The sequence below is a fragment of the Cyprinus carpio genome, chromosome B5 (assembly GCF_018340385.1).
Source record: "Cyprinus carpio isolate SPL01 chromosome B5, ASM1834038v1, whole genome shotgun sequence".
Classification (NCBI taxonomy): domain Eukaryota; kingdom Metazoa; phylum Chordata; class Actinopteri; order Cypriniformes; family Cyprinidae; genus Cyprinus; species Cyprinus carpio.
In genome coordinates this window covers 30,692,386-30,719,968 of record NC_056601.1, presented here as the reverse complement: position 1 = coordinate 30,719,968, position 27,583 = coordinate 30,692,386, and the positions used below count along the sequence as shown (strand labels likewise).

At 34.0% G+C, this 27,583-nt stretch overlaps 3 protein-coding genes and 2 long non-coding RNA genes across 6 annotated transcripts in view; 3 read left to right on the top strand and 2 right to left on the bottom strand.

Annotated features, from left to right (window-relative positions):
* Positions 1–1,849, top strand: part of fbxo21 (F-box protein 21) — an 8,990-nt gene extending 7,141 nt beyond the window's left edge. Inside the window, 5 exon segments of the mRNA XM_042723115.1 lie at positions 1,010–1,053; positions 1,055–1,081; positions 1,083–1,125; positions 1,128–1,178; positions 1,479–1,849. Coding sequence (XP_042579049.1) covers positions 1,010–1,053; positions 1,055–1,081; positions 1,083–1,125; positions 1,128–1,178; positions 1,479–1,717 — 404 coding nt within the window. The 3' untranslated portion in view covers positions 1,718–1,849.
* Positions 1,850–3,627: 1,778 nt separating this feature from the next.
* tesca (tescalcin a) lies at positions 3,628–8,652 on the top strand. 2 transcript variants are annotated; one of them, XM_042723113.1, is made up of 8 exons: positions 3,628–3,765; positions 4,845–4,914; positions 5,135–5,215; positions 5,637–5,776; positions 7,391–7,452; positions 7,530–7,637; positions 7,724–7,771; positions 7,862–8,652. In XM_042723113.1, the coding sequence occupies exons 1-8, from the start codon at positions 3,705–3,707 to the stop codon at positions 7,943–7,945; spliced, it is 654 nt and encodes a 217-aa protein (XP_042579047.1). In that variant the 5' UTR covers positions 3,628–3,704; the 3' UTR covers positions 7,946–8,652. The 2 variants fall into 2 exon arrangements, with proteins under 2 accessions (XP_042579047.1, XP_042579048.1); XM_042723114.1 differs by lacking the exon at positions 5,135–5,215.
* A 416-nt stretch (positions 8,653–9,068) lies between these two features.
* LOC109090621 lies at positions 9,069–9,686 on the bottom strand. Its single transcript, XR_006154761.1, has 2 exons — positions 9,490–9,686; positions 9,069–9,408 (listed from the first exon to the last, which is right to left on the bottom strand). It is a non-coding gene; the product is annotated as an uncharacterized LOC109090621 (long non-coding RNA).
* A 1,143-nt stretch (positions 9,687–10,829) lies between these two features.
* On the bottom strand, positions 10,830–24,270 carry fbxw8 (F-box and WD repeat domain containing 8). Its single transcript, XM_042723451.1, is given in 9 exon segments — positions 10,830–13,438; positions 20,882–20,973; positions 20,976–21,102; positions 22,860–22,948; positions 22,951–23,020; positions 23,150–23,158; positions 23,160–23,200; positions 23,203–23,239; positions 23,318–24,270. Coding segments are annotated over 9 exon segments (1,017 nt in total). The 5' UTR covers positions 23,657–24,270; the 3' UTR covers positions 10,830–13,225.
* Positions 24,271–24,776: 506 nt separating this feature from the next.
* LOC109090622 lies at positions 24,777–27,286 on the top strand. The gene is made up of 3 exons (XR_002017962.2): positions 24,777–24,985; positions 25,072–25,469; positions 26,247–27,286. It is a non-coding gene; the product is annotated as an uncharacterized LOC109090622 (long non-coding RNA).
* Positions 27,287–27,583: the final 297 nt, after the last annotated feature.

Here is a 27,583-nt window from a genome sequence, read left to right as displayed (position 1 = left end):
TCAAGCAATTTCATACTATACTTGCATAATAAATTTGTCCCTCTGGCCCTTAAATACGGACACCTAAATAAAAAAACAACAAGTGAAAGTTACTTCTATTGTCAAGAAAAACATTTTGGGGGTAAAATTTTTTATTTCCTAAAGGAATAAAATATATATAATAAATGAATAAGTTTTCCTATCACAAATCATTTTTATAAATATTTATCTTCAAATATTAAGAAAACCAACAGACACTGGCACTGTACTTCCGTTACTACATTTCTCCAGAGTGGTTCCCTCTTATTGATGATTTCTATCCATAAGTGCATCAACAGTTCTGTGGTCACCATAACAAATAATAAGGACACATAAGACTAGACTTCAGTTGTTCCACAGGACTGGCATGCAATCTTGATTTTCTCACTAAAACCAAAAAAGGCTTCATGCTTTGCAATAACTTTAGGTAGATTTGTAGATGAACCATGCGTTTATATTTAATATTTGTTAACCCTGGACCACGCAAACCCAGTCAAATGGTCCAACGTCTTGAAACTGAGATTTATAACATATGTAGTGCTGAGAGATGCGAGGGGGGCTTTTCAAGATGTGTTGGTTTGTTAGGATTGGACAATATTTGGCTGCAGATGCAACTATTGAAAAATCTGGCAATCTGGAGGGGCAAAAAACAAACAATAAGAAAATCACAATTTGAGAAAAAATCGCCTTTAAATGTTGATCAGGATAAGTTCTCTAGACAATGTCCTATTAGTAATCAAAAAAGAAAGTTTTGATATATTTACACGGTAGGAAATATTACAAAATATATTCATGGAACCAGGATCTTTACTTAATATGGTCCTGATGATATTTTTGGCACAAAAAAAAAAAATAAGAAAAAGTCAGTAGTCTATTGGACTCATACAATGCATTGTTGGCTATTGCTACAAATCATTTACCTGTGCTTACGGTATGACTTAGGTCCATGGTCCACCAGTTAATTATTCACAAATACTGATGTCTCTCATAGGTTCAGGCTACAACTGCGATATATACGGGTGGGACCCCCCTATGATGCACCATGATCTGTCAGGAATGGATTAAACACTATGAGGGTCCATCAGCTGTTCTCTAAGGGCCGATCAGCCATCTCTACAACGTCTTAGTGCAGGATGGGACATGTAGATATGCTGCGCAAGGTTGAGTTTTTTCAATTGAATCCAAGATTGTTAAGGCAATGGAAATGACTTAATTTTTCATTTATTTTTTAACTCTAACATAGTTTTATAGGTTTGTGCGTTGTACTTTTGGTCAGACTCGTTGTTATATCACTTTCTGGTATCTAGGTAAACTAGGTCTTTGTCCTAATTGCTTTCAATTTCATCAGCTTTCAGTGAATCATTCTCTTTTGGGGCAAATGGGTGAGGTCGTAATTGATTCGAGACAATCGCAGTCTTAAAATAAAAAAAGAAACCCTTACTTTCTCTTTTCATTTGCAGAGAATCTGGAGCCTCACTCTGCCCCACTGGAGATCGCTCACCCTGAGGTCGGCCGCTACTTCACCGAGTTTTCTGACACACACTACATTGCTAATGAAGAGCTCCAGACGCGTTACCCAGAGGACATGTGCAGCACCCACAGGACTGTAGAGGAGCACTACCACGGTCTCACCGCAAACTCAGGGCAATCGCCAGAGCCCACCGCCAATTTTCAGGACCACGATTTATTAGATCCGTAGACCAGAATGCCACTTCCTTCCTTCCCTCCCCACTTTAGATGCATAGTCATTCACTTTCTCCTGAACTGTTATAACTGGTAAGGGACTGAACTTGATGTTTGAAGATCTAGTTAAAGGAATAGTTCACACCCAAAAATGAAAATTTGCTGAACATTTACTCAACCTCAGGCCTTCCAAGATGTAGATGAGTTTGTTTCTTCATCTGAACAGATTTGGAGAAATGTAGCAATACATCACTTGCTCACCAATGGATCCTCTGCAGTGAATGGGTGCCGTCAGAATGAGAGTCCAAACAGCTGATAAAAACATCACAATAATCCACACATCTCCAGTCCATCAATTAATGTCTTGTGAAATGAAAAGCTGCATGTTTGTGACAGACTGGAGATGTGCGGATTACTTGTGGATTATTGTAATGTTTTGATCACCTGTTTGGACTCTCATTCTGACGGCACCCATTCACTGCACAGGATCCATTAGTGAACAAGTGATGTAATGCTACATTTCTCCAAAATCTGTTCCAGTGAAGAAAACAAACTCATCTACATCTTGGATGGCCTGATGATGAGTACATTTTCATTTTGGGGGGGTGAACAATTCTTTTAAGACAACATCTTGGTCTCAGATTAGTTTTAAGCGCAATTTTGACCCAGAGCTGCAAATGAAGTCTAAGTTGGAAGAAACGTGTTGTATTTAAATGGTTGAGTATAAATGATATTGTTTTGTTTTTGTGTTTGTTGGTTTAGTAAATATATTTTTTGTGGTGTTTATAGATTTTGTGTAGTTAGTATGTATGTGTGAGTATGTTTGTATGAACTCTACAGAGGGTTTGAATATCTGTACGTGTGTTGATGATCAGCTTCAGGCCCGTTCCTTATTGCCATCATTCATTCACATATGTTAATATGTTAACTAACATCCACTTTGACATGAGGTAAAATGTCTAAAAGCTGTCACCTTAAAATATTTTGTAATGTTTATTTCAAAGTTAGATATATATAAAAAAAGAAAAAACCTAGAGAACAAGGGCTCAAGGAATTCTTGGCTCATAGTGTTATTAATTACAAAAGTATTGAGAATATAAGAGAATGTATCACAATAAAAGAATAAGCTCTACTTTGTTGGTCTGGTTATTTATTTATAATTACAAATACAAATCAAATATTAAAACGTGCTGGAATTTCATTTGTCAGTGAAACATTTTACTGTGATTGCTATGCTGATTTAATTATGCTGCATATTATGATGATTAGGAAAAGAAGGCAGAATTGTTTCCCTGTTCTGTTCTGTAACATGCACTGAATACCTTAAAGTGAAAGTTGGATAATGAATGGCAAACAAGTCAGGGTGGTGTCCCTCTTGTATCCAAAGCAGAGTGTATTTGCATTAAATGTAATACTCATCCAAAGTCAAACAACCTTAAATATTTATAATGCAAATAGAAGCATCTACCACACTATACCTTAATCCTTTCTCTGGCTGAAGAAGAAAGACTGGGTGAATATCACGAAAATGTTATTTGAACTGTGATATTTTCATGAATAATAAGAACAAAGTAATATCTTAAAGATACTGTAATCATACAAATTATTTTAAAATATTGTAATAATCATATAAAATAATTTGTATTATATTAATATATTTATGTTATTTTAAATATTATTTTAATTCATTAATTATACATTATATATATATATATATATAGTATTATTCCATTTATTTACGAGTTATCTTTTTGACAACGACCTCAAATATCTGCTGACAAGAAAGCGAAGATGTCTTATTTTATACCTAACCCAAGTGTCCATCTCTGGGTCTCAAAATAATTTTCAGATCCCCCCAAAAAAAACGGACGAGAGACTCAGGTGTGTCACTGGCGCGTATTTGCATATTTCATGAGGGGGCGGAGCTTTGCTCTCAAAGTCTGACCAAAAGTTCTGACCTTTCTTCATACGACTTTTCCTACTGACCTCTTCTGGACTTTAACATGGGAGCTTCTCAGTCTGGACCAGTGCATATGTTCCAAGATCTGGCTGATAAAACTGGCTGTGAGTATCCATAAAACTTTTCAATGTGTAGACAGCGATATTTTTTCTCTTCAGGTGCAGAATAGGCTATGTTTGTAAATGAACATGGTACTGTGATGATATCAGAAGGTTGTATCATGGTAGTACTTCAAATAATGCCATATAGTACCAAAAAACATGGGCCATAATCCCAAGGTGCGTTTTTTTTTTTTTTTTTTTTTTTTTGACAATTTCAAGTTGTCCAAAAGTTGCTGTAATATATAGTATAATATTATATATATAATTTACAGAAATGAATGTGTTTTGTGTGAATTTATGTGGTAAAGACGTTTTTAAAATCTCATAAAATATTATTAATTATACAACAGATTATTAGTTGTTTGAACTAGGTCATTAATTTTGATTCAAGTCAAACGTATTTTTATTTTTATTTTTTTATGTCCATTAACTACTCTAGTGACCTGTTAAGCTTTATATGTTTATGACATAAAATCTATTATTTAGTCCCAATTGTAATGAATAAATATATATATTAAAATGCATAATGTCTTAATTTTACAGTTCTTATACTGTACATAGGCTCTTAAGTGCGTGTTAACACACACAACAGCCTACATCTAATGAACCCAAAGTGTCACTCGGTTGGAATGTTGAAGTAGGAGGACTTTTGGAGAAGCACAAATAATCCCATTCATATCTATCATTGGGGAGAAGCATTATTTACTGAAGAGTTATTTACTGTACAGCTGTGAATGTGTGAATACCATGCACATATTACACAGAGCAAATCTTCTCAAAACTAACTGTACTACCTCACAAAATAGAAAAGAATAGAACAGTAACACTTTACAACAAGGTCCAATTCATTAACATGATGTATTGTATCTGTGCACCTCCTCTCCTCATGTTGTGTATTCTGAGTTTCTGATGGTTACCCTAATGAAACATGCATTCCTTGCACAAGTTTATTAGCTCATCTTGCGCTTCACCCACACACACACACACACACACACATTCTGTCTCCATCACTCCTTCAGAAAAGCTGTGACTATAAAGTTCTTTGAAATGTTCCTGAATTAGCTGTCTTTTTCTCTCCTTAGTTTCCATAGAGCAGATAAATAACCTCCGTAACAGATTTATGTACCTGACTCAAGATGAAGACACTTTAAGGTACTGTACAAATGACTTGATGATGATTCTAAAATACTGTCATAACCAGTCATCAACCGCACTCATATTCTATCTGTATTTTAACTTCTGATTTTAAATCAAGTTCTGTGTTACAGAATAGGACACACATGTGTTTTGAAAAGGATGTCAGATGAGATTCATTTTCCGTAATAATGAAATGTAGTGTAAAGCACAGCATAAACATTTCTTCTCATTTCAGACGCGAACACCTTGAGAATATTAGCAATTTGGCCCTCAACCCAATCCGTAGACAGATCATTGAGGCTTTCTTTGATAAAAGGTGCGTTCAGAAAAGAAAATACTCATATGGATCCATATCTCAGTTTTGAGAGGAAATTCCAATGCTTTTTTTTTTTTTTTTTTTTTTTTTGTTTCATGAGTTTTGTGTTTTATAGTTCTTTTTTCACCATTTTGCTGAAAAGCAAATAAGTTTTATATAATTAATTTTAAATATAAACCTGTTGAGGAAGATGGCATATTTAGTTATTTTTTTATAAAAAATATTTTTAATTAAATTTTTTATTATTTCAATGCATTTAAATTGTTAAATTTATTTAAAATCATTTTTAATTTATTTTGATTTTATATTTCACATGAAGATATTCTTCTCAAACATTTTGTGTTTTATGTTTGTTTTACTGTTAAGTTTAGCTTAAAAGCAATTGTGTCCACACAGATAATGCCTGTGTGCTTTCATTTAGGAACTTGGGTGAAAAAGAGAAGGGCTGTCTGCAGGAGATCGGTTTTGAGGAATTTGTTATGGTTTTGTCCTTCTTCAGACCACCCAAACCACGCACTTCTGACGAAGAGATGAAAAACATCAAGAAGGAGAAACTACGCTGTGAGAATAAAGATGGTCTTTCTATTGTAGCTTTCTTTTAATGGATATCAGTGTTATATTAGTATCGTTATATTATTATGATTTTTGTTCATATTTTGAATTTTATTTCCTGTTTTTCAAAAATTTTTATTATTTTTTTTTTGTTTATATAAATATATCTACATACTTTTTATTAAAATATATGAGGGCCAGAAGTACTATCAGCTTGCGCCAGTGCATTTGGCATAAAAAAATACTTTCAGGACTTACTAAAAACACGCAGTGGGAAATTAGCACTGAAAAAAGGCATTAGCACAGTTATTTTTTAGACTCACCTTATTGAATATGCATTTGTAGGAGTTTCCCTTTAAATCTGTAAATTTATGGAAGGTGAGTGTTTAAATGAATCACACAATGTGATTTACTAAGATTTGCGCTCATCAATTCACTGGTATTTGTGGCATTATTTAACAGCCAAAAAAAGCATGTCTTAAAGGGGTCCTATTTTGCTCTTTTACAAAGTCTTGATTTTGTTTTGGGGGTGTACTAGAACATGCTCTCATACTAGGTTGTTCGAAAAACACATTATTTTTTCACATATTTTACATTATTACAGCACCTCTCTCCACAAGGTCTTTCATGAATGGCGAGATGAATACGAGATTTGCTGTGATTGGTTAGTTGGGCCAGTGTGTGTTGTGATTGGCACCAGTCGGCACTTGGTCGAAAAAATGTCATGCCTCTTACCATAGCTGCATGCTGCGAGCTTCAGTGTAAATATTGCGTCAAAATCAAATCAATTTGACTGCGATTTAAACCCAGATGATTGTTACCACTCTAAGTTCATCTGCCTTGGGAAAGCTAACGTGTCTCCGACTTAGTGATAACACTCGTTGCCTTCTCTAGTGCAGCTCAACTAGGTCTCGTCCCATTCGTCGATATCTGTGATATCACAAATCCCGGAAAATATGCATTGTAGTCCAAACGAGTTGTTCATTGTAGTTTTTGAAAAGTGATTTCTGTTAAATAAATTATCTCCTTTTGAATTGGACTTTGAACTTTGTAACTTTGCAGATCTTTTTTATGCTCAAACAGCAACATTTCAGACTAACTAAAGTTGGAAAAATGAAAAAGCAAAATAGCACCCCTTTAAAACAAGCGGTAAATTTATTTTTAGTTATTTTAGTATTTAATAGTGTTGTCAAATTGATTAATCACAATTAATCAAATCCAAAATAAAGGTTTGTGTTAACATAAAATATATACACGTATGTAGCCTATGTGTGTGCATTTATATGTACATATAAATGTTTACAGTATGCACAAATTTTATGTGAACAAACATTTATTTTGGATGTGATTAATTGCGATTAATCGATTTGACAACACTAGCACTTAAACTAAACAGAAATTAAAAATATTGCCTTGGCAAATATCTGAAATAAAATAACTTTTTTGTTTTTATTTCAGTTAGTATTTATTTTATTTTAACAAAGATTAAGCCTCACTGTGTCCCTTTTAACATTTGTACTTGTGAACGTCTATATTTGGCAACTTCTTTCAGCATTAATATAGTTTAAAGGTTTATATTTTTATTTTGATAAACGTCTTGGTAAAAGCATATCTTCTTTGTAGTTCTATTCAACATGCATGACACTGACAATGATGGCGTCATCACGCTGGATGAATACAGACGTGTAAGATTCATTTCTTATTTTTTATGAAACTACAAACACATGTATGGCTTGTTTGACCGCAGTGTGACTGATTGTAGGTGGTGGAGGAGCTGCTGTCCAGCTATGAAACCATAGGAGCAGAAACCGCCAAAGCCATTTCAGATGCTGCAATGCTGGAGGTGGCGAGTGTCACAGTGGGTCAGATGGTACGCTGGCAATCCATGATGGGCTTTGACATTTTAAAGTTCTAATGTGATTTTCTAATTGAAACCTGTTGATTTTTTTGTTATAGGGTCCTGATGAATTTTATGAGGGAATCACCTTTGAACAGTTCATGCAGGTTTGCACTTTTATAATATGAATTATAATTAAATCCAGTTGTAAAACATGCATGCTGCTCATACCTCGCCCTTGAACGTCTCTCCCACAGATATTGAAAAATGTAGAGATCGAGACCAAGATGAATATTCACTTCTGGAACTTGGACAAAAGGACTATGCAATGTGGGAAATGAGAGTCACTTCCGCTTTACAGCAGCACTTTATTTTCAACACAGTCTTTATTTTAGACCTAAACATGTCAAATTTGTCTCATGGATTCAACTCTTAGTATTGAGTTCTTTCTCTGAAATATCTTAAATGCTTAAGATATGGAGGCAGTGAACAGGATGAGTCAGGAGCAAACCAAACGTGCAAAGTATTGATATATATTTGGAAGACATTTATCAACCACATGAAGCCCGGCTAATTTTGTGGCTTCATATATTTACATATGTACAATGCAAGGCATTTTGATTCATACATACTTTCAGATGCTATGTAACAGTGGAATTGAGCCATGTGATCATAAATTTCCCTTCTGAACAAAGTGCTGATTTTATAATGGAGGAAGTCTTAGAAATCAACAGTCAAACCAGTGCTTAAACACTCCACACCCAAAGTTAATGAATCCACAGATCTTATCATTCAACTCAAAAACAGCAGGAAGTGATTGTTTTGTTGCCCTTGTGCCTTTGCCCTCTTATTACAATTATATATCTGGCTTCCTTCCATCAAAGTTATATATTAATATGTATTACAGTGTGTATAGTTCTTACAGCAACAGCATTTACTGTAAGATATTAAAGAATGTTATTATTGTTAACTGAAACTCTTGGCACTAACACTAATCCATTTCTTTATATTGAAATGAATAAAAATCATAGTTTTAAAAGTTTAAAAACATCTTTTTCTTTTGTGCATTTTGTGAAAGCTCTCTGTCAGAAATCATGAATCTATGCAAGGTTATAAAACACAGTCAAAGGCTGACACACAAAATCAAATTTTTTTATCATTAAAAATAATAAGTAATGTTTCTTCAGCACCAAATTTGCATATAAGAATTATTTCTAAAGGATCATGTGACACTGAAGACTGGAGTAATGAGGCTGTATTTTACAATATTAAATAATTTTTTTTTTTTTTTTACTTTTTTTTAACTCAGCCTTGGTGAGAATTCTTTCAAATATGAATTAAATAAATAAATCATGCTACCTTTGTGTGGTGAATTACTGACTGCAGAGAATATGAACCCACCATTGTATATTAAAATGTGCAGAACATGACACAACGCAGATAAAAACAAAGATCTACAATCAATAGTAAGCAAACATTTATACAATTCTAGTCCATATAATCCATACATCTTAACAGGTCATCCGAAAGCACAATTTTGAAATGACAATTTATGACTGAATTATTGATTAGTTTCAAGGAATATGACCGCAGATCATCTTGAAATAGCAAATTCAATGCATATCTTTCCAGAGCAACTGGTCCTAAAAGAACAGAGTATCAAATGCCAACCTAAGGGCCATTCAGGATGTCATACGGCATCACCAAGCCAATGTTATTGTATCCAAAGGAGTCTATGTAGTTGGACCTGCAGATGGTAGACAGGTCCATCGAGAAGTCATAGTGACAGATCAGCCCTCTGAATCTAAAGAAATAATAAAAGTACAGAATAAACAGGTGGAAGCGTAGTAGCAAAGACAGCACAACATGTAATATGTGTTTTTACCTGCGGTGAGGTCATCGTCTGTGATACAAGCCTCGTGAGGGATCTTCTCATCAGGGACACTGGCTGTCACCAGGGTGATGGTGTTGAACCTAGTGTCTGTTCTCACACACACAATGATAATGTGTCGACAGGATGGTCTTAACCCTGTGAAGCCTGAAATGCCTTGTCTTTTTGATGACAGAATTGTCTCTTATTTATTTGTTTTTTGATTTGTTAATGGTGGTGGTTTTGTTATGTTGTTCGTTTAGTTGTTTTTGGTTTTTATAATATTATTATTCACACTGACCAATCCCCCGCCACCGTCCCTCACGTTCTTCCAATCATCTGCCTGGACGGTGGTCACGCCCATGTGATGGGCTTATAAAGAGTCAAACACTCTCACTCTGAAATAGAAAAGCAACTCAATGTTATTATCACTACACCTAGAATCCACTGAAAGTGACAGTAGTTCAAGCACAGACCGTCTAATTTGGCTGCATGATTAATTTAAATGAAAGCAAAATCACAAAATGGCTTAATGCAATAATCAAATTGTAATTGAGGTTTAAAAAAAATAAATGCACCACCAAAATATACATCTGTCAAAATATAAGATTTGTATAAATATTAGAATTGTTATTTTACAGTTGTAATTTAAAATAAAATTATTATATAAAAAGTTTGTTTTTTTAAAACAGTTTTTAGTGAAATATTAAATTTTTAGAAATATTTCCTTTTTTTATATTTTTTTAATATTTTTATTTACTCTTACTAATACTGATTATTATTTCACATTACTTTATAGCCATATTGATATATAATCACAAAAATGTGCAGCTACAAAAAAACACAAATTTTGTGGAATTTTGTTTAATCACATTTTAAATATATTAATATACAAAGTATTGTAATTATGGTTATTATAGTTAAGTTAACTAAAACTAAAAAATTAATTTTCATTACTGGAAATAAAAATATTTTAGCTGAAATATATTAAAATTTAAAATGTTAAACTTCTTTTATTTCAGCAAGCTGCCAGGGAAACATTTCTCATTTTCATTTTGTTTAATTTGATGTACTAAAATAACTACAAAAATTTACAAAACAAAAATAAAAATCGACAAAACATCACAAAATAGAAAATGAAAAAATATAAAAATAAAAACGAATTCCAAATATGAATAAAAACTGGTATTTGTAAACTAGTAACAGTGTCTTAATAATTCTAAAATAACACTGACTGTAACCAACTGTAACCTAAGCTAAAACAAAATGAACTGTGGTTGGTCAGTCTCTATTTTGTCATTTTGTGGAAATGGTAAAGTGTTGGGTAGAATATAGTTTAGTGTGGAGTATGACTACACAAGACTGATGTGTTATAGGTTTCCTCTCTGTGGGATGGCATTAGAATAAAGCTGGTATAAAGAAATAACTTTTACAGGACCAAAGGAGCTCAATTCCATCTGTCCTCTTTAATGGTACCGAAGGCAGCCAAAGGATGACTCCATGCTGGTGCTTTCCAAAAGATAATCGACAAAATTACATTTAGCTTGGACCAAAAAAAAAAAAAAAACAACACTTGGAGGACAAAAGATATTAGTCAGAATGGATGGTTAATGCATAGCCAAGAAGGATTTAATTCAGCGAGTAATTATGTGGATGTGCCTATCTATTGTCCTGTTTTAATTTCATCGAAGCACTTATTCTTGTAAGAGGCTGTAATATATTTACTGGCAGGTTGCAGTGGTCATAAATCTAATGCTAAAACAAGATCTAGTTTCACTGAGCTGTCAGCAGACAGGCTTCCTTCAATTAATCAAGAATATTGTCCACAGGCACTTCCAGTGCTACCAACCTTGAGCAAAACCACCACAGGATACACACGGCCATGAAAAGCACATCGTCAGCATCATCATAACTAACTTGCAACATCCTCGTTCCATTCTCAATTTTCATCCATGGAGCTGAACATAACAATCATTTATGGCTCCTTCTCACTTCCTGGCAGATCCAATCATGCAAAACACAGATTCCAGTCTCTCCACAGCAGAAGAGGCTGAACAAATTAGAGAGCAGAAGTGATGCATTAGGTCCTGGCCTTTGGCCACGCTAATAAAGGGCAGGACCTGGCCCTCATTTCCTCTGGGCTGCTTGGTGTTTTGCCTGCAGACGAATCAAATGGGGTCAAATTATTACAGCCAAAATGGCACTCCAACAAGTGTTTCGCTTCGTTTCGTTCATTCGTCAAAGACGAATAAAAGGTGAGAGCATTCGCTTTGTCGGAACCGTAGAAAGATGGATGAAGAAAGAGGGATGTTTTAAAAGAGAGCGCAGCTGGCCAGAGAGACATCATGTCCTCCCTCTTGGCACTCTATATAGTGTCTGAGCGAAGATGCAGTTGGAATTTATTTACAAAGACCTGCCAAGCATCTCTCCACCTGCCAAAATAGCGCTCCCGCTGTCACAAGTGTCAATGAAATGGCTCTTTATTCGGCGAAGGCTAATTGAGATGCAAGCATCAGATGTGGACCACGCTCGGGATTCTGTATCGAGTCCGCTGGCCAGATGTACTGCATCTCTCCTCGTCTCCAACATCTCTTTGTCCACTAAATCAATAGCCCTCAGTGATGAACCGCTGACAATAACACCATCCTTTCAAACCGAGAGCTTTCATTATTCCCATTCCCACTTCTATAAGTGCCTGAGCTTTTCAAATGCTTTCCGTAAAATGATTTTCAAGGTAAGCCAAAAATAGTCAAGAGCAAGCCCTCGTGCTTTAAAAGGACCACAGCTGTGAAAGAAAAAAAATAATTCTGCTTTGGACATAATTAGGTGTGTTTTATTTTAAGTGCTTTAATCTTGGATATCTAATACAAATCTATTAAACTCTGTCCAATAGTGCTGTATGTAGCCAGTAGACAACGAACCACAGATTCCTCAAAAACTTGTGTTCTCAGAGCTGTGGTTCACAGCCCAGGTCACATTTCCTAACAAAATTCAAAGATAAAAATAAAATAAAAATCTATTTTGCATGAACAAAATGAAGGACCATACCGTTTTTTTGCAGTGAGACATTATATTCATGACAATTCAGCTCACATAAACCCTCAGATTTCCACACTGAATGTTTAGTTTCCAACGAATGTTTCAGGAAAAAATTATTTATATTTTGAAGTTATTGAATGAAATGCTGCTCGATGTAACAATTACAGGCAACATGAACAACTGGTTTTCCTACTTGAAAAAGTGAATGGAAAGCAAATAAATACTACAGTACATAAAAAAAAAATAATAAAAAAAATGCAAACAAGGCAAATTAAGGAAGGTTGATTTCACCAATAATTCTAATGGCGATAAATTCACCAAGAAAAACTAATTTTATTTAAAGAGAACTGATATAATAAAAAGCAAAAAACTCACAATTACCCATTTCATTATCATGGGAAAAAGAAAAGATTAATTCAATAAATCTGGATTTTTTAGAATAGACTGTAGTCTTAATAGTGATGTGTTGTACTATTAATTAATTTACACAAACATGCTTTGTGAGTTTCACTCACAGAAAGATAAGTGTAGAAAATGAGTTTTCTGTGTATCTCCAGGCTTCATGAGATACGCCCATTCAAATAATCCTAAAAAATAAAACTAGCTGCTCTAGGGAAATGTAATACAACCTAAAATAAGATAATTCACACCAGCTGCAGGTGTAAATGAGAGCGCTACTATTCCAACGGAAACTATTCCATGTTTAAGAAACTCAATTCACAGAAGGCTTTAAGTTGCCAGACAGAAGACAGAAACGAGCGAGTGTGTATGTGTGAATGTAACAGTGATAGATGAGGTACACATGTTTGTTCCCACACACCAGCAGGTGAGGGTGGCTGTCTGTCAGGTTGACGCAGGTGAAGACTCCCGCAGAGTTCCCCACCGTCAGCTCGCACTGGCTGCTCTCCAGGCTGTACACCTGAATCTGAGGACAGAGGAAGATTGCTCCTGGTGAGATGGAAGATAGATTGTAAAACTGGCAGGATTGTGCCGTAACACCTGCTACAGCAAATGTCACAACAGGCACCAAGGCTCAATTTTAGGATCGCTTAAATTTCAGTTTTATTTTTTTAAGTTGTTTTTTAAACTAATTTAATTAAATATTTTAAATTAAATTTGATTTTATAAAAACAAAAGTCTGTCACTAAAAAGTCTATGTTTATAACGCTATAATATAATATTATCAAAATTATAATTCTTACAATATTGCATTGATATTTTAGTGCAGTAGCCTACCTTTTAATAACTTTTGTGTGCATTCATTTAATTTTCTACAGTTCAGTTCATTAAGAAGCAGGTCTTCTAAACTGCAAACTCTGACACTCACTTCCTCCTCACGTTATCAATCAAACTTTTCTGAAGACACAGAGAAGAAAAGTGTTAAATAATTGGTTAATTAAGATTTTGTTAAGAAATAGAGGTGCTTTGTGTTCTATGATTGTATTTGTAAGTTCGCTCACATTAAACGCCATCTCTGAGGCAATTCAGTCCTAAAAAAAGAGATTGTTTAACTGATTGCATCAGCCATTTAAACAGTGAGCAAAGGAAAGTCAACGACACGGGCCAAATTGGACGTGAATTATTGAGGCAACAGATAGAGATGTTAAACAAAAGAGAGAGAAGAGAGAAGAACTGCATGATGTCAGATTTGAGCTCATGCCAGCTGTTTAGTGCCTTTAGTTTGGGCCAGACACTCTTAATTGCGAGCCAACGCGCTGCCAGCCAAAATCCTTGAGAGGACCCAAAAATTACAGCCAACCGGAGTTTGTCATCAAGACACGAGAAAAGCTTCCAATATGTAAAGCTACAATATGTAAAGACTTGAGGAGGAAAGCTGATTAGAATGAAGCGGTGATGAGTGCATATGTCACTGGCGAGAAGACAGACTATTGGGATTATGTTTGGGATTTATTCATCATTACAGGATTCAGGAGGTTATGGAGGCGTTTACACAAGTAAACAATGATTTCGTGGTTGCACTGAGGTTGAGCATATTTCACAAAGAGCATTTTCATACACACAGTACATCACCACCTTTACTTGTATCAGGATGAAACTATGACGTGAAAATACTCAATTTTCACTTTATTAAATTGTACATTACCTTTCAAAAATTTGGGGCCAGATTTTATTTTTGAAAAGAAATTAATACTTTTGAGCAATGCCACATTATATTGATCAAAGGTGAAAGTAAAGACATTTATAACGTTACAAAAAAAATGTTTTCAAATAAATGCTGTTCTTTTGAATTTTCTATTAAGTCCTTCTATCAAATAAAACTGAAAAAAAATTTTTTATCACGGTTTCAAATGTTTTCAAATTGCATAATAACAAGGAACTACCAAATTAGAAATAAATACATTTTAAAATATATTACACTACTAAACAGTTATTTTAAACTGCAACAGTAATATTTGTAACAATTAGTATTGTCAAATGATTAATCGCATTCAAAATAAAAGTTTTTTATATATTTTATATATTTTTATATATCAGCATATATTTTGAAAATATTTACATGTATATATTTATATTACATTATTTATATATAAATATATTTAATATACAAATATAAAATTTTTCTTAAATATACTGTATACATGCATGTGTGTGTATTTATATATACATAATAAATATACACAGCACACACACACACACATATTATGTAAACAAAAACTTTTATTTTGAATGCGATTAATCGCAATGAATCATTTAACAGCACTAGTAACAATATTTTATAATATTTTAATAAAGATTTTACTGTGTTTTTTATCAAATAAATGTCAAAACAAAAATCTTACACCAAATCTTTGAACGGCAGTGTATTAAAAAAATACATTTGGTATTTGAAATTGTCTAGTATAAGTATGTTTTGTACTGTGGCTTTATTTAAGTTTCTTATTAAATTTAAAAATAACTGTATAATTCATTTGCACAAATTTACATGCAAAACCAACAAAAGTGGCATATACTTTCGTTGTTTTTTCATATCCACAAAAAATTACTTTTTATTTATATATTTATTTTAATTTTATGTTTTTGTGACCAATAACTTTATGGTTGGAAATCAACACAGATCTCTGTAAACAGGTTAACAATTTAATTTATAATAACCATTGATAAATACTACAAATAATAATAATAATAATCTTTAAAAATTGTTTAAATAAATAAATAAAATAAAAAATAATGTCAAAATCTCAAATAAAATGTTGGTCCCTATTATGATGCATTTGTCATATGAGCAAAACACTAAATGGAAAAGAAAAAAAAAAATTGAGTAACCATAACCAATGCACTTTGTTTACTGGATAAAAGTGATGAATTAAAATAGTTGGCTATTTTCTGAAATGTTGGTAGTCAACAGACTTTACTCGGTAGAAACCAAAACTCTCAAATACAACTAAAATCATAATTTATTCCTGTAATGTGTCCCTTTATATTCTGTATAATTGTACATTTCCAAGCCCTTATTTCTTGATTTAACAGATTCATCCTGATCTCACGAGACACTGCTCTACGTCTCTGAATTTCAGCACCTGGAGGTGCAACAGTGTGCCACATTTTCACCAGCCTATCTGGCTGTTAAACATGAAAGTGGTGCCTCAGGGTTTGCCAGCATGATCTGCGCGGTGTGTGTGTGTCTAGGTCAGCGCTTCAAACACACACTGTCATGCACATACACAACAGATGCCCAGAGCTTCCAGTCCTCCAACTTAAAAACAAAGACGATGACAACAGAAAGCTGAAATAACACAACTAACTCCCACATACACTAAATAAAGCAGAAAAACAAACCAGATTAAAAGCGTCTAGACACTAGCCTTCTTGGTCAAAACTGCTGAGATCCCAATCTCATCCTAATGATTGTATGTAATCACAGATGTGCATTGATAATAATAGTAATTCAAAGTCCAAATGGTGCTCAAGTTCAAAAATAGACACCAAAGCATGCTATGACTCACTCTGTTACCTCACAGACAGTGAACTCTGTTTTTGACAAGTTTTAATGAGGCATATGTCTTCTCATTTAATAACACACCAGTGTCAGTTCTGGCACATCTGACTTCCCTCTCGCAGTTTGAAAATCCTGTCAACATGCACACAGAGGGAAAGGTGCTAATCATGAATTGGTAGAATGGAAACTTGTAGAGTAACTCGCACACAACATGAAACAAAAGACTATGACTCCTGCAAAATGTGCTGCAAGATACAGTGCTAAGATCCTAGAAAGACTAAAGACAGATGCATCAAATCAAAGTGAGGTTAACAGTTTCATTTCTAAAGTAAAATGATGATAAAGATCTGTGGAAAACAACACTTAAGCAGTGGTTTTCTTGTTAGACGAGGTTTGAGAACATGAAGGTACCATGATATTAACATACACTGTTCAAAAGCTTGGGGTTGATAAGATTATGCGAACCAAGACTGCATTTATTTGATATTAAAAAAAAAAAAAAAAAAAAAAAGCATCATATTGTTAAATATTATTTCAACTTAAAATACATGTTTTCCATTTTAATATATTTTAAAATGTAATTTATTCCTGTGATGCAAAGCTGCATTACTCCTCGAAATCATTCTGCGTAATATTTTGTATAATTCTATGTAATATTCCCATATTCTGATTTGCTGAAACACTTATTATTATCACAAATGTTGAAAACAGTTGAGCTGCTTCATATTTTTTGTGGTTTTATGATTCTCTGTTGAACAGAAAATTCAAAGTAAGAGCATTCATTTGCATTCAAATTCTTTTATAACATTATTAATGTCTGATTAATTATTACTTATTTATTTCTTTAAAAAAATCATACTGACCTTTGAATATAACTAGTTTTTCAATTATATGTATTAAAATACTCATAGGTCAACGTGCTACGTTGTTACAATTGTAATAAAATGATATCCCTTTTAAGTATCTAAATTCTAACATTTTACAAAATAAATTTAATTACAATTCTAAAAGTAAACCAGCCTAAGTTGGTTGGCTGGTTCTAGTTGGTCAGCTGGTCAAGTGGGTCTGTTGGCTAGTTTTACAGACTAGACCAGTTTAAACCAGCTAAGACCAGCAAACCAGTTTAGGCTGGTACAAACAGTTTTCTCAGCAGAGAGTGAAATCCATATACTAAAACATTTACGGTATAGTCTTTCTATGATTTTATATTTATTCTTAACCTTTTCTTATATTCTTATAACAACAACTTTCTATTATGTCAATGTATTTTCAAATGCACAGTTTAAACAGGCACAGACCTGCAGAAATAGCAATTAACTGCCTATGTACTGCAAGTATGTGACACTACTTTGTCAGGCCATGCAAAAATGTGTCTTCCAAAAATCAGTGCAACAAGATAAGCAACAAGAGATATTCTTGTAACACCGTCCATTAAATAAGAAGTGAAACAAGACAGTCCAGCAGAGCCTGACTTTGACAAACTGTCCTGTCGTTCAAACTCTCGGCTGCCTCTCAACAGCCGCTCCGGTGCCCGTTTGGTTAATGAGAGTGTTTAAATGAGGGTGATGTCAGTGGAGAAGGAGAGCCAAAGCATTGTGTGATACAACAGGACACCATCTGCATCCATCTATCAAGCACTCATCTGATTACTGTCAACATCTACGCCTGTCGCTTCACTGAAAACCTACCAGCCTCCCCTGAGTAAACCCATCCCTCCCCCTCCAGCGCTGATCTGCCCCCCGACACAAGCACAGATTATTTAAACGCTTGCATAAATACGCTGGGGACTTGCTATTGTGATTTGGAGAGGTTTATTTTAAGGTCTATTTCACATGATATTTGAGCTTTTAATCAGGAGAGTATGAGTACAAGATTGCACCGGCTCAAACTCAAAGCTAAAAACATAACAAAAGCATTTTAATTACGTAATTATTTTATTAACGCTTATTTATGAATAATTATCATTTATAATCTTATTAAATCACTTATTGTTATTTATTAGTAGCATTTTATTTCAGCCAGTGCTATTTTAGTAACATTGAGATTCTATTATAGTTTTTTGATGTGGATTTTATTTTTATATTTCATGGTTTCTGGTTAATTTTACTTATAGTTTTAGTAATTTTGTTGTGTGTTTTTGACTTTTTATTCATTTTTGTTAATACGTCTATATATTTTTGATTTCAGTTCTAGTTTTATTATTTTACATTAAGCTAAACTAAATGAAAATGAGATATGTTGCCTTGGAAACTAGCTGAAATAACGAGTTTATTTTTTATATTTTTATTTCCGTTACCATTTATTTTATTTCAAGTAATTACATTTTTTATGGTTTTCGTTAACTATAATAACAACAACCCTAATTTCAGCTAGCTGCCAAGGAAACATTTCTCATTTTGTTTAAAGTACTAAAATAACTAAAACTAAAAGGTAATAAAAACTATGTAGATATATATTTAATATACATATTTTAATAACAATAAAATTAAAAAAAGAAAATATAAAAATTACATTTAATTCAAAATATGAACAAAAACTATCTATGGCCTCTAAATGAATCTCTGAGCTTCACATGCCAGACTTAAAAACAAACTAGGGACTCTTAGGAGCACTGGGACCCCACGTTGGGTTAATTAAGTGAAAGGTCTATTCCTAAGATAACAGCAACTTTTTATTTATGGTGACTTTGGGAATAAGGTCACACTGAACTTCACTGGTGGGCTCAATTTATGTAAACAACAGTGATCGGCCACATGAGATCACCAGACCGCACTGGTTGACATCATGAGGTGGTGTGACTTTAGTGGTTAAAGATCTCAGCTGGTAAGCCAAAAAACTGTAGTGACAAAAATCATGAGGGATGAGCCATAAAATATCACCTCTGTGTCCTTGAGCAACGCTCTAAACCTCAGCTTACTCCCCAGTGACCCTGTAATAATGCACTGTTATTCACACTAGATAAAATCATCTGCGAATACATCATGCAATATAGTTTTGCACAATTAAAAGATGAGATGTGTTATGTCTGTGCCACCAAAAATGGAACTGTGATCTATTTGTTTGAGCAGATAACTGAAAATAACTCATTGGATGGAGTTTAGGAGGTACCTTTTCTAACCAATGGAAAAATGTTTGGCACTTCATAGAAATTAGTCATGATTTCTACTATTCTGTCAGCTTGAAGGTCAAGTACAATCAAAAACAAGTCAGCAAAATGTATATTTCATCACTATCCTTTGCTGAAATGCACCATCACATCTGAAGAGCTTGAAAAGGTAAGCCTCAAAAATGCATTTTATATAAATTTAATATAAAATAATCTAATTAAATGTTGTTTCAGAGATTACTCTTGTAAAAGACTGCTTAAAATAACCAAATCTTGAAAACTCTAATGTCTGTTCTGATGCATAAATTGACCAATCAAAATGGATATGCAAATAATGCAACACAAAAGGCAGCTGAAAACGGGAAATGGAGAAAGAAATGTAATTTGCCTCCTTCTGTATAAATAGCCAATCATTCATCAGAAGTGGTCTCTCTAATCTGTATATGGAAATGCAAGATTTCTTATATAGACCATAAGATATTCAACAGGCAAAATGTATGGCAGGGCTTGATTTAATTTATTAGATTTTCACTGGATTATGAAAAGTGGGCATTGCATACCCTAATGGTATTGAAAAATAAGAGTGCTTGGTGACGTCAGACAAACCAAATTAAAGTCATTTGCACAGATGAGCACGATAAGACCAGAAACATGTATTTAGAAAGTAAATATGGTCAGTTTTGATGTGAGAGATCTTTTAATGCATTCTTACCAAAAAGGGAAATCTATTTATTTAAAGTTAATAATAATAATAATAATAATAATAATAATAATAATAATAATAATAATAGGGATTGGTAAGATTTTTAAAATGTTTTTAAAGTAAGTCTCTTTTGCTCACCAAGGCTGCATTTACTTGATCAAAAATACAGTTAAAACAGTAATTTGGTGAAATATAATTAATTGAAATTTAAATTAATAGTTTTCTACTGTGATATATTTTAAAATGTAATTTATTCCTGTGATGCAAAGCTGAATTTCCTCATTACTCCAGTCTTCAGTGTCGCATGATCCTTCGGAACTCATTTGAATGTGTTGCAATTGTGAAACCAGTTGTGCTAAATAATATTTTTTTGTGGAAACTGTCTTTTCAGGATTCTTTGATGAATAGAAAGTTCAAAAGAACAGGATTTATTTGAAATACATATCTTCTGCAACATTATAAATGTCTTTTCTGACAACTTTGATCACTTTAATGCTGCTTATCTACTAAACAAAAGTATTCTGTGTATTATTATCATTATTTCTTTACTATTTGCTATTATTACATTGCACAAAAGTGGACCATGGGTTTGTACAGATACCTTGTTTCCCCCGTCGTTCATGCCCCATCCGCAGCTCTTGATCCCTGGGGCGGCTCTGCTGGGTGACATGTCCACACAGGTCACTGGATGGTCACAGAGTGAAGAACTCTTGGTTCCTGTTCTTCATTCCATCTGGAGTCCAGCACGTAAACACTCTCATCTGCCCACACTGTGACCAAAGGGAAGTCCCGCCTCCCTGGTACCACCGATATCCCATCTACCTGCAAAACACAGTGTCAAATAATACGAGCAATACATGATTTGTTTGTAGCTATGCATTATTCTGCAGGAGTTGTGGATGCAATAAGCAGCTTGAATCTATGGAATGCCTGGTGCTAAAATCGCCCACATGCATGACTCATTTTGTCAACTGTTACTATGGTTGGCATCTGCTCTGCTCGTCTCAGATTAAATTTACAGGCTTTGGAAACTGAAGGAGACACTGTGATGTTCATCTGGGGTGTCCACCCGCACATCCGGTCCTGATGCAGAAGCCACAGCAGGACTGTCGGGGCTTAGACCCTGTTAGATCCTTGACATACATGTCAAAATTCTCCCATTAATGCACTAACTAACATTAAAGAGACAGTTCACCCAAAAATTAAAATTCTGTCATCATTTACTCACCCTATATTGTTCCAAACCTTTAAGACATTAGTTAATCGATCACTTTATATAAGATAAACAGATTTAATTTAGGCCCTTACTTACATCTAAACAACGATTGACGCACATACAAACCACTGAACCAAGAACCAATGGTTTGTTCTAGCATGTGATGCAAACACAATGCTTCTGAAGGATTTTTCATTGTTAGTTCTTGTTATCTGGTGAACTTAACAAATAGTAACAAATGGAACCATAATTTAATGATTATGTGATACATAGTGTTTGGATAATTGAAAAAATACACCTTATTAATTCTATGTGCCTTAGTATATACCCAGCAATTACAAGACCAGCACAGGAACTGACGTCACACAAGACCTTTCCTAACTCATACTGCAGGTGGCGAATGGACTCAACATGATTCTGTTAATTAAAAGGGCATAAAAATACTCTTTTAAACAAGTAAGTATATTTTATTTATAAAGCACATTTAAATTCAGCTTACGCTGACCAAAGTGCTGTACAAATATAATTCTAAAATACGATAAAATATAAAATCAAATAAAAATAAATAAAAAATAACAGTAATAATAAAAAATTATCGTGGGACAGGTAAGAGAGCTTTGCTGGCAGACTTGAGGGACTTTGGAGCTGAATTCAAATAAATAGAAATGTAAGATGGAGCCTTTCCATTAACAGCTCTAAAAACAACAACATTTTGAACTGAATTCTAAAAAAGACAGGAAGACAATGAAGACAAGCTAAAAAATTGGAGTGATTTGGTCAGGTTTTTGCCACATTTTGCCTAAGTAACCACCTAGAGAGTTTATGGTTTTGGAAGGACCAAAGATTTTCACTTCAGTTTTTTAGCTGTTAAACTGGAGGAAATTATATGCCATTCAGCTTGTAACATCTTCAAGACGGTCAATAAGAGGCTGCAGAGAATCTCTAGATTTTATTGGAAGGTACATCTGGGAATCATCGGCATAGAAATGCAAAGAAATGTTATATTTCCTAATGATATTACCGAGCGGAAGCATGTACAGATTGAAGAGTAGTGGCCCCAAAATAGACCCCTGAGGAACCCCAGAAGAGAGGGAGAAAGAAGATGAGAATACATTTTTAGATGAGAATTAATTTAATACAAATTACTTTTGCATCTCAGATTTTTATATTTTACATTATTTTTTATTTTGTTTATTTTAGATAACTTTTAATTATATATTTTATGTTAAAGTCATAATAAAGGCATGAATTAATTGAACATAAAAATAAACATTAAAAATAAACACCTTTTTAGGAATGATCAAGATTCAAAACAAACTCAAAATCTTATTTTTTTGTGGGATTGTAAAGGCACGGTGCTTACCTTCCAGTTTGACTTCACAACATTCTCAGTGATGCTGCAGTCTCTGAGTGTGCTCTTCCAGCAGGGGGAGTCAGAGATACTTGCCCCAGATAACCTTCCTACAGGCACAATCTATGCCACAGGACCTCATCCTCAGCCAGCACCTTCCAGCATTTAGACACCTGGAACAAAAGAAATGAAGAGAATATTAACCATTATACTCAAGCACTATAAAATGAAAATAGCACCTGAAAATCACTGTAGAATAGAATAGAATAGATTATGCAGTTACGCACTCAATACATATTCACCTGAGCACATCCGTCCTAGATCCGTTCTGCCCAGGAAGTGGAAAATCTTGACAGCTCCACATCAAAGAATGGGATGTCATTCATCTCATTCTAAACACATTATATCCGGATTTATTATTAAGACAAGCACAGCTGATATCACGAACAGATACATAGCAGAAGCGTTACCAGATCCTGAAAATTCACTGTAACTGCTCAAGCTGTTTCTGGCACTTGTTGACTTTTGTGGGGGCGTGTCTGTGTGGAGCGCTCGAGTCTGTCCAGCAGAGGACTGCTTCTGCTGCCGTCCAACAAACCCTCGACGATCGACATGCACTGCGGCTGAGTCTGCTGTGACGAATTGCTCTGTTTCTCCCAAAAGCTCGTGCTTTGGTGAAGAGATGAGCTATCTTTATTGGGATGCCCAAAATAGCGCTCTTTGTCTTTATTTGATGTCTCGGTATTTTTCTTTAACTCCTCTTTCCATCTTTCTCGGAAGGCCGAAAGCTCGTCGTCTTCCATCCCCATTTAATCACGTTGCGTTTTCATTCATATTTACAGACGTTATCCGCAAGTCTTGTGTGATCCCCCTGTTGCTATCAAAACAAACAGCGATCCGACCAAGAAACGGCCTCGGCTGGAACATCGTGTTCACGCGGAAGCGTTCCGCATGTCGCCTATTCCTCACCCACCCAAACTAACAATTATTTCAGACACTTGTGAGCATTTCTAACATCACCAGCGAACCCGCGATAACCATAATACATACACCTACCCGTGTGTAAGACAAACAATTATTAAATGTATAGAAAGGTTTGATACACAATATATTACGTTATCTGTTCTGTTCTATTTGATGCCCAAAACACATGTTATATTATATATATAGCTTGTTGACAAAATCTAGGTGAAAGTGGGTAAATTATGTACAATTTCTAAATAGTATCGTTACAATTTCTGAAAACAAATTTGACATGGTTGTGACAGAAAATCTAAGCACAACTACAAAAATCAATGTTGAAGTTGCAGCAGTTGAAATAGAAAAATACATTTGAATGTACTTAATATCTATTGAAACATAAATAGAGAAATAGAAATAGAGGACCTTCATGATAAAATGCATATCAGAAAAACAATACAATTTTAATATTTTATGAGAAACGTATGTCTAGTTATAAGTAGACCTATTTATCTGTTGCATCTTTGGAATGTCAGGAAATGTTAAAACGTGTCATTTCCAAATGTTTTTTTTTTAATATATCAAATATGTTATTGCATTTTGTAATAACAAATATATATATATATATATATATATATATAAATATATATATAAATAGTTAAATTATATATATATCAAATGTATATATATATATATATAAACTAGAGTAAAAAGTTAAATTAAATTTTGAATGCATGTAGCTTGCGAACCCTAAAATAGTCATACAAAGATTAATAATTTTGAAAAAATGAATGAAATGTAACTGCGAACCCTAAAATAGAGTACAAAGATTAGAATTTTGAATGTATGATATATATTGTGTGTAAAAATTAAAATTAAGTTTATTTATTTATATATATTTTATTTTATATTTTACTACGCATTTACTATTTTCCTGCTTCATTGTGTTCTAATAATGTGCACCTTAAATGCTGCCTAGTTAGGCACCTCAGTAGGGTTTGAGACGCAGCCAATGTTTTTAACGTTTACAAATGTTTCAAAATCTCATCAACAGAGTGTCTGCTCACATCTGAACGAGCACAACCAACGCAAGCGTCACAGATCTCAGGAATGTCTTGTAAACCGCGCGACCACCCTCTTGTTGCAGGAAAGACAAAGCGCGTGCTGCGAGAGGACAGGTGAGTGAAGAGTTAACCATTACCGCTGTCTTTGGGGAGATGGTGATGTAAACCCTAAACCATGTGACACTTTAATAAATTCATAGCGCCGACAGAAACACAAACACACACTGTTCCATCGACAGCCGAACAAAACAGCATTCTCCGCATCTAAACAAAGACTGCAGAGGGAAAAGAGCGCAGCCAGAGCGCGCCCAGAGAGGAGAGAGAGGAGAGGATGTGCTGTCTGCCGGTGGAGCAGACTTTAGGCGCGCTCGGAGATTCCGTTTGCGCGCACCGACTGCGCTGGATCGGAGACCAGCTGGAGAAGAGATGGGCTGCAAACGACAAAAGCTCCGACGGTGGAAGACGAAGCGGCGGGGAAAGCATCATCAAAAGCTTCCACATAGTGTGCACAGTCATTCAAGTAACGCTTCTGGTGTTTTTAGTCAAAAAGCGACACCTGTAGGTGAGACGAGGCTCTGCTGATCTACAGCGGCAACAGGTAAGAATGAGCTCAAGCACAGAAGATAACGCCACATTTATATTGATATACGTACAGAAATACTTTGTTTATGCAAAACACATATGATCTTGGCGTGAAATTGCTTAAATGTATTAATAGCAATAATAATGTGTATTTTGTGAATGATCAAACTACATGTAAAAAGGTAGTACAGCTGAATTTGCTAAAAACTGCACATGATATTGTATCAGTGATACAGACTTCTCGCTTTAATGTAACTTTAATAGCTTTTGACAGAAGTAAACCCTTGCAAATGTAAATAAATGAAACAAAAACGGTTGTATTTGGGATATTTTATATATTGTGGAAAGCAAAACATTGCTCAATCCTTTATACATCAATTATTTATTAAAAATACACATTAAGTGGAAGGTGCCAGAAGTGAAAACTTTGCTTTAGTTTGAATTAAAATGCAACTTTAGAATAATTAAAAGGTGTATTTTTAGATAGTAATGCCAACATATTAAATCTACACAATTGTGTGCATTTCATATATTTTTTAAATTAATTAATTAATTTATTTCGGTTGATTATTAACATTTTTTTTTTATTTAACCCAATAGTTTTTGTTATTTAACATTAAATAAAACAATAATAAAATATAAATATATTGTTAAGATAAAATATAAATATATTATTAAATATAAATATTAACAATACATTATATTTAATATTAAATTACTGAATGTAGTTTACTTTTGCCCATTTTTGTACATAATGAAATCTCAGCTTAATTCCCATTTTTTCCTTTATTAGATGAATCTTCAGATTCTCCTGGGATGATCCGCTCCAGATTTACCAGAGAGGAGAAGGTGCCGGTCACGTCTGCACGCTGTAGAAACTTGCCATGCAAACAGTGGGTCGATGTTTTCTCATCCATGTAGGTCACAACATTTGCAGTAGTGTTGTAACGGAAACACGCACACACCAGACGCATCCGTGCTGTACATTCCAAGCATGCTGATCTATTTTCATAATGACCAATGCTTCATCCCGAAGTCTTCTTGATCACCGAAACACCACAAGCCGATTTCATTCGGTACACGTTTGCTTGGTTAGAAGTCTTAAGGTCAGTGCAGTCAAACCCAGCAGTGTGTCTCCTGGGAAACCTTTCAAAATAAAAGGCTGATGTCATTGTCCCCTGGCGTTTGCAAGGACATTTTTCTACCACTATGGCAATAGGAGCCTTGCCTCAACTTTGATGAGTTTACAGCTGAGTTTTAGTCATTGTTGGTAAAAGTTGAGAGGGTGCTTTGGATATACAAATGCTGATTAAAACACGATCAATCGTGGTCAGTCTTCAGAGGAGAGCTCCCAAAAACACTGCTACCAAAACCTCTCCTCTGCATAATGCACTGTATAAGATTTAGTTATAAGCTACTGTAAGTGACTATGCCATTCAATATCTGAGCTGTGATTTTGTTTTGTTTTTGTTGTTTTTATGAGATATTTATTACTTCTTTAGTTCTTAACACTGTACTCTTCTCAATGGAAAGCATATTTATACTGTAGAATGATTTGAAGTGTATTTGAACTTGAAGACAAATCATTTTTAGACTGTTTATAAAGGGCTTCTGGCTTGATTGTTTGTGTCAGTGTTAATACAGAAATGTGACATGAATGAGATTTCATGCGAAATGTGAATTAAAGGGCATGCTAATGATGTTTACATAAGCTACAATCTTTTACTACTACGTGTTTTAAACATGTTTTACCTCTGCTATTTTGATATTGTGAATTTTGTCATTTATGAAAATAAAAGGCTTTAAATATATACACAGGGAAGTCTTTTAAATAGCATTTTAAGAAACAAAGAGACCTAAAAATGAGATTGATAAAGAACTTATTCTGTATTATTAACGTCATTATTTATTCAACATCAATTGTTTTGAACATATTACTGTTGTCACAGTTTTTAAAAGCAATAAACCAATGAGATGATTATAGTGGTGATTTTACCACAGATAACGGGGCTTACCTTACCTATAGTAAAAATTTTTGCTTTAATAAACAACTTAGACCTTTACAAAAATTTAAGATTAAAGAAACAGAAAATTTGCTGAAAATGTACTCACCCTCAGGCCATCCAAGAT

Bases quoted from the DNA above. Each gene is read 5' to 3' on its own strand.
- tesca (XM_042723113.1), top strand. From the start codon at position 3,705: ATGGGAGCTTCTCAGTCTGGACCAGTGCATATGTTCCAAGATCTGGCT. The intron at 4,915-5,134 runs GTACTGTACAAA...TTCTCATTTCAG, and splicing joins CAAGATGAAGACACTTTAAG to ACGCGAACACCTTGAGAATA. The intron at 7,453-7,529 runs GTAAGATTCATT...GACTGATTGTAG, and splicing joins CGCTGGATGAATACAGACGT to GTGGTGGAGGAGCTGCTGTC.